Raw genomic sequence first — 7,172 nt, 5'->3', positions numbered from 1 at the left:
AGTCTTGAGACTGAACAAAAGATATTGTAATTACAAGGAGAACTTGAGCAGGTTCGCAAATTGGCAAACATGACACTCACCCTGAATGTCCCCGACATCAACCAACAAAACACAAAGAACCCAGCACCTCCCCAAAATACACAAAATCAACATCCACAAAACCCTCCTGTACCGCCCCAATATGCAACCCCACCCCAAAATCTCAATCATTTACCAATACCAACTCCGCCACAACATCACCATCAACCAATTCAATACCCTCCAACAACCACTTACCACACTCTCAAAAACACACCACAACCCATTCCCGATCCTCAAAACTCAACCAATGACCATCATTACGCCCAAGTCCCCGACACCCATCAAAGCAACCCTATATATGTGGAAACTGTACCTCACTCTATCCAACCAATCTCCTATACACTCGAATCCTCCGAGAAGGACTTGCTCATTAAAAACATGGCTAAAGAACTCAAGAAGTTGATGACTCGGGTTCAGGGTGTCGAAGGCAACAAAGGAATAGAAGGTTTGAACTATGAAGACTTATGCATATAGCCATACGTAGAACTGTCATATGGGTACAAACCTCCCAAGTTCGAGATGTTTGATGGTACATGTGATCCCAGGGTTCATTTGAGGGCCTATTGTGACAAGCTTTTCGGGGTCAGAAAAGAAGAAGAGATCTAGATGAAACTCTTTATGAGGAGTCTTACTGGAGATGCCTTGTCCTGGTACATTAGCCAGGATCCCAAGAAAAGGTCCAATTAGGTGAGTATGGCATCCGATTTCATGAATCGGTTTAGGTTCAACACAGAAAATGCACCAGATGTTTTCTACATCCAGAATCTTAAGAAGAAACCTATCGAGACTTTCTGTGAGTATGCTACCGTTGGAGGTCGGAAGCAGCCAAGGTCAGGACATCTTTGGACGAGGAATAAATGAACAAGTTCTTCGTCAGAGCACAAGATCCACAATATTATGAAAGGTTGATGGTTATTGAAAATTATAAATTCTCTAATATCATCAAACTCGGAGAAAGAATTGAGGAGGGCATCAAAAGCGGAATGGTAACAAATTTTGAGGCATTACAGGCCACAAATAAGCCATTGCAATCAGGTGGCATATCGAAGAAGAGAGACATCGGGGCAGTAATGGTGGCTCAGGGCCCGAAATCTCCACTTACCTATCAAACACCTCCACTCGCATATCAAACGCCTCCAGCCACATATCAAACACATTCGCCCACATACCAAGCACCACCGCCCGCATATCAACCCTCATCTCCCAGATATTCCCAACCAGCCACTGTCTATCACACATATAACTCCCAACCATCCCATTTCCAATCACCCCCAACTCGTCAAAACTATCCAAGACCAAGACCCAACTTCTACCGCAAGCCACCCAGACAATACACTGCCATTGTTGAACTCATCGACCAGTTGTATGAGAGGTTGAAAGCCGCGGGTTACGTCACTCATGTTCCCGCTGTGGCATTAGAATATCCATCCCAATGGGTCAATCCAAACAAAACTTGTGCGTACCATTCCGGTATGAAGGGGCACACCACTGATAAGTGCCGAACATTAAGGATAAGATCCGGGTGCTAATTGATAACAAGGTTATACAAGCGAAGGAAATCGCACCTAATATTCATAACAACCCCCTCCCTGATCATAGAGGTGGTAGGATACATGTGATAGAGATGAATGAAGAGTGGGACCCTAAGGGGTCGATTGGGCTTATTCGAGAAGGCGATAACTTTAAAGTTGTAGTCACACTTACTCCTATTGTGGTACAGACTCAGTAACCAATAGAGGTTGAGGTATCTGCACCAATTCCATTTGAGGTAGAGATAGCTCTACCTGCGGCCACCCCCGCTCCATTTGAAGTAGAAGTGGTCACATATTTCATAGTGACAGTATTAACCACACCTCCTTTTGACTCAAAAGCAATACCCTGGGATTATGTTACCGAGGCTAGGTGAAAGGGAAAGGCAAAGATGGAGAAATCTGATGCTACCCAAGGAATGACTAGGAATGGAAGAGTCTATACACCTGAACACTTGGGAGGACCAAGTAAGGATGCCACTACCATGCAGCCTGTCATTGAAATAGGGCTAGGTGACATGTGGAGGAAAGTACAAGCAAAGAAGTATTCCATCATTGACCATTTGAATAAAACCCCAGATCTGATATCTATCCTGTCACTGTTGAAAATTCAGAGGCGCATAAGAATGCTTTAATAAAAGTGTTGAGCGAGGCTTATGTACCCAATAATATCACTGGCAATGAAATGGCCAATATGGTAGGGTAGGTACTGGAAAGTCATAAGATCATCTTCTATGAAGATGAGCTACCGCCTGATGGAGGTTGGAGCCTCAATATTTTCCCGTTGGACACTTCGAAAAGGTTGGACAAAGGTTTTCATGAAATACGGGTAGGAAGCATGAACGTAAAAGCTTTCGATGGGTCTCAAAGGGCCACGATCGGGGAAATTAACCTTTGCTTGCAGATGGGGCCAACTTGGTTCGATGTTGAGTTTCAGGTGCTCGACATACCGGCCTCATATAATCTTCTGTTAGGACAACCATGGATCCATGCCGCTGGGGCCATGTCTTCTACACTACATCAAACCGTGAAGTTTGAATGGAATCGTTAGGAGGTGATCATTCACGGAGATGGGAGTAATCCCATTTACACTAGTCAAACCATCCCGGCTATTGGACATAGAAGAAGGCTAGGAGGGGAAACCTATCATCACATTGAACGTGTCAATGTCGTCGAGAAAGATAAATGGTGGAGCAGTAAAATAGAAAGCATATTGTCATGGTCTGGATATGAACCTGGGAAAGGGCTGGGTAAGAATCTCTAGGGTATCACCAAACTGATACGGTTGAAGGGTCATGGTACTACCTTTGGCTCGGATATCAGTACACATGGAAAGAATACAATGATTGGTTGCCTCCATGGCACGAACCGTATTACCCTCTCGAGCAACCAGTTCCACGTCTATATCAAGATTTTCACCAAGCTAATACAATATGGGGAACTGCGGAAGAGGAAGCATCAGCTAGGTTGAAGAATCTGTTCTTGGAGGATGAAGACATGGACTGCAGTGCCATAATTGAGGAGGAGGAGGAAGGACTCACTATTCAGATCGTGAAGAAGGGAGCTATTCTTAGGAACTGGATCGACACACCATCCCGGGCCTACCGAGTCCCTAGGTAGCTTGACATGTAACGAGGCAACACAACATGAGAATAGTGATTCAGAAGATGAAATACCCGAGGAAGTTGTTAGGGAAGTTGAAAATTTCGAGAATAATCCCAAGTATAATCTGGACGAAACCGAAGCAGTAAATTTGGGGGACGCCGAGACCGTCAAGGAGACTCGCATCAGCATTCACTTATCACCAACAAAGAAGGAAAAGTACATCCGTTTCCTAAAAGAGTATGAGGACATTTTCGCATGGTCATATGATGAGATGACTGATTTGAGCACGTCCATAGTGGCTCATAAGTTGCCTACTAATCCCATGTGTCCTCCAATGAAGCAAAAACTCATAAAGTTCAAACCAGACATGAGCTTGAAAATCAAGGAAAAAGTTACCAAGCAAATCAAAGCTAAAGTTCTCAGGGTGGTTGAGTACCGGACCTGGTTAGCTAACATCGTGCCAATTCCAAAAAAGAATGGGGAAGTCAGAGTATGTGTTGACTATCGGGACTTAAACAGAGCAAGTCCCAAGGACGACTTCCCACTGCCAAATATACACATCCTGATCAATAATTGCGCCAATCATGAACTCCAATCTTTTGTAGAATGCTTCGCGGGTTATCACCAGATCTGGATGGGCAAAGAAGATGCAAAGAAAACAGACTTTATTATGCCATGGGTGGTATACTGCTACAAGATGATACCATTTGGTCTCAAGAATGCCAGGGCTACCTACATGAGAGCGATGACAACCATCTTCCATGATATGATACATAAAGAAATAGAGGTGTATGTGGACGACGTCCTTATCAAATCCAAAAGGGCTGCAGATCACATAACGGACTTGAGAAAGTTCTTTGACAACTAATGAAGGTACAACTTGAAGCTGAACCCCGCAAAGTGTGCATTCGGGTTCCCCTTAAGAAAGTTACTGGATTCATTGTTAGTCATCGAGGGATCGAGCTGGATCCGTCTAAAGTCAAAGCTATTCAGGAGTTACCGCCTCCTAGGAGCAAAAAGGACGTGATGAGCTTCCTAGGGCATCTCAACTATATCAGTCGCTTCATAGCACAGTACACAGTCATAAGTGAACCTATCTTCAAAATGCTGAGAAAAGATGCCGAGACAAGTTGGACCGAGGATTGTCAGAAAGCCTTCGACAAAATTAAAGAGTACCTATCCATACCACCAGTTTTGGTCCCACCAGAGCCGGGGTAGCCTTTGCTACTCTATCTATCTGTTTTGGACAGAGCCTTCAGATGTGTTCTGGTATAACATGACGAGACGGGGAGAAAGGAGCAAGCCATATATTACTTGAGTAAGAAGTTCACACCTTATGAAGCACGGTACTCTCTGCTAGAACGCACTTGCTAAACTTTGACCTGGACTGCTCAGATATTGAGGCATTACTTCTACGCCTATACCACATACCTCATATCCAGGATGGACCCTCTGAAGTACATATTTCAAAAACCCATGCCGACTGGGAAGTTAGCCAAGTGGCAGATACTGTTGAGTGAGTTCGATATCGTCTATGTAACTCAAAAGGCGGTCAAAGGACAGGCATTGGCAGACCATCTTGCTGAAAATCCAGTGGGAGGAGAATACAAATCCTTGGAAATGTATTTTCCTGATGAAGAAGTGTCATTCGTAGGAGAATACATTACCGAAGCATACGACGGTTGGACAATGTTCTTTGACGGGGCTGCAAATTTCAAAGGAGTGGGCATTGGATCAGTTTTGGTATTAGAAATGGGTCAACATTATTCGGTATCTACTAAACTCAGATTTTCCTGCACCAACAACATGCCAGAGTATGAAGCCTGCCTATAGGACTCAACATGGCAGTCGACATGAATATTCAGGAGTTATTGGTAATTGGTGATTCAGATTTGCTTATGCACCAGGTATAAGGAGAGTGGGCCACTAAGAATTCCAAGATATTGCTATATCTACACCATATGCAGGAATTGAGAAAGAGGTTCACAAAGATAGAATTCCAACATGTGCCCAGAATTCAGAATGAGTTTACCGATGCATTGGCCACCTTGTCATCTATGATACAACGCCTAGATAAGAATTTCATTGCTCTCATCCCAGTAAGAATCTATAATCAACCAGCTTATTGTGCTCATGTTGAAGAAGAAACAGATGGAAAACCTTGGTTCCATGACATCAAAGAGTATTTGTCAAAGGGAGAATATCCGGAGCATGCAAACCACACTCAGAAACGCATACTCCGGAGACTGTCCAATCACTTCTTCCATAGCGGAGGAAATCTATATAGAAGAACTCCCGATTTGGGATTGCTAAGATGTGTTGACGCAAAAGAAGCTTCTAAACTGCTTGAGGATGTACATGACGGGACCTGCGGCCCGCATATGAATTGTTTTGTCTTGGCCAAGAAGATACTTAGGGCCGGTTACTTTTGGATGACCATGGAGACAGATTGCGTCCAGTATGTCCGCAAATGCTACCAATTCCAAGTGCATGCCGATATGATAAATGTGCCGCCAAATGAGCTCAATGCCACAAGCTCACTTTGCCCATTCTCCACCTGGGGAATGGATGTCATCAGTCCGATTGAGCCCACTGCTTCAAACGGATACAGGTTTATTCTGGTAGCCATTGATTACTTTACAAAATGGGTAAAGGCTGCATCTTACAAAGCTGTAACCAAGAAAGTCATCGCAGATTTTGTCAAAGATCGTATTGTTTGACGATTCGAAGTTCCCGAGTCCATTGTTACTGATAACGCTGCCAATCTCAACAGTGATCTGATGAAATCTATGTGTGAAACATTTAAAACCAAGCACAAGAATTCCATAGCCTACAGACCTCAGATGAATGGAGCCATAAAAGCCGCGAACAAAAACATCAAGAAGATACTAAGGAAGATGGTGGAGAACCACAAACAATGGCACGAGAAGCTAGCTTTTGCTTTATTGAGATACCGCACTACAGTTCGTACATAAATCGGGGCAACTCCCTACATGTTGGTTTATGGTATCAAGGCTGTCATCCCAGCCGAAGTAGAAATTCCTTCCTTAAGAATCATACAGGAAACTGAACTAAGCGATGCAGAATGGATAAGGAGCCGCTATGAACAATTGGCCCTTATCGATGGAAAGAGGATGAACGCAGCGTGGCACAGGCAACTTTATCAAAATAGAATGTTCAGAGCTTTCAACAAAAGGGTCAAACCAAGGAAATTTGCACCAGGATAGCTGGTGCTGAAGAAGATTTTCCCACATCAAGATGAAGACAAAGGGAAATTCTCTCCCAACTGGAAAGGTCCGTACACGGTTCACAGGGTACTGATAGGAGGAGCACTCATACTTGCAGAGATGGATGGAGAAATCTGGCCAAAACCATTCAATTCAGACGCAGTCAAGAAATACTATGCTTAGATTATTTACATTTCCTCATCTGATGTAATTGAACTATGCTTGACCTGATTCTCATTTAAGAGGGGATACGTAGGCAGCCTTATGGGTTCGCTCATATCATAATAAAATTTTCAATTCCCCCCAGGATCAGAAACTGGGGCAGAATTTTGAGGAGGACCCTCAAAATTTCGGAGCAAGTCCAACCAACACCAACATATATCAGACGGTCAGAAATCAATTAAGAAACAGGGGCGGAATTTTGAGAAAGATTCTCAAAATTCCGAAGAAGGTTCAACAAGGCTCATTACCCGCAAACGGTTGACGGGTCATCTACCAAAATGGGGCAGAATTTTGAGGAGGACCCTCAAAATTCTAACGTAAGAGAGCTGCAATGTCTTTGAAATGTGTTACAGTCACCAATTCATCTAAAAAATCACTTGATATATCAATGTGTTTCCAAAATGACTCTATTTTTTACCAATAATTGCATATTTTCGAAAACTCTATTTCCGTAACAGCCAGGTGTTACCCGGGGAAACTCAAAAAGGCCTCCAGAATGGAGCAAAGC

The 7,172-nt window shown here is 43.5% G+C and overlaps 1 protein-coding gene across 1 annotated transcript; it reads left to right on the top strand.

Moving 5' to 3' along the window:
* Nucleotides 1-5,056: 5,056 nt before the first annotated feature.
* On the top strand, nucleotides 5,057-5,935 carry LOC138868850 (uncharacterized). The gene is made up of 3 exons (XM_070146422.1): nucleotides 5,057-5,122; nucleotides 5,183-5,569; nucleotides 5,870-5,935. Exons 1-3 carry the CDS (start codon nucleotides 5,057-5,059, stop codon nucleotides 5,933-5,935), a joined length of 519 nt encoding a protein of 172 aa, XP_070002523.1.
* The last annotated feature ends 1,237 nt before the right edge of the window (nucleotides 5,936-7,172 follow it).

The sequence above is a fragment of the Nicotiana sylvestris genome, chromosome 5 (genome assembly GCF_000393655.2).
Source record: "Nicotiana sylvestris chromosome 5, ASM39365v2, whole genome shotgun sequence".
NCBI classification, from domain to species: Eukaryota; Viridiplantae; Streptophyta; class Magnoliopsida; order Solanales; family Solanaceae; genus Nicotiana; species Nicotiana sylvestris.
Note: the sequence above shows the minus strand (reverse complement) of the source record. Positions and strands in the feature narration are given on the sequence as shown.

Coding starts and splice junctions, on each gene's coding strand:
- LOC138868850 (XM_070146422.1), top strand. CDS start 5,057: ATGGCAGTCGACATGAATATTCAGGAGTTATTGGTAATTGGTGATTCA. Junction 5,123..5,182: donor CAGATTTGCTTATGCACCAG/GTATAAGGAGAG, acceptor CACCATATGCAG/GAATTGAGAAAGAGGTTCAC. Junction 5,570..5,869: donor CTTCTAAACTGCTTGAGGAT/GTACATGACGGG, acceptor AAATGGGTAAAG/GCTGCATCTTACAAAGCTGT.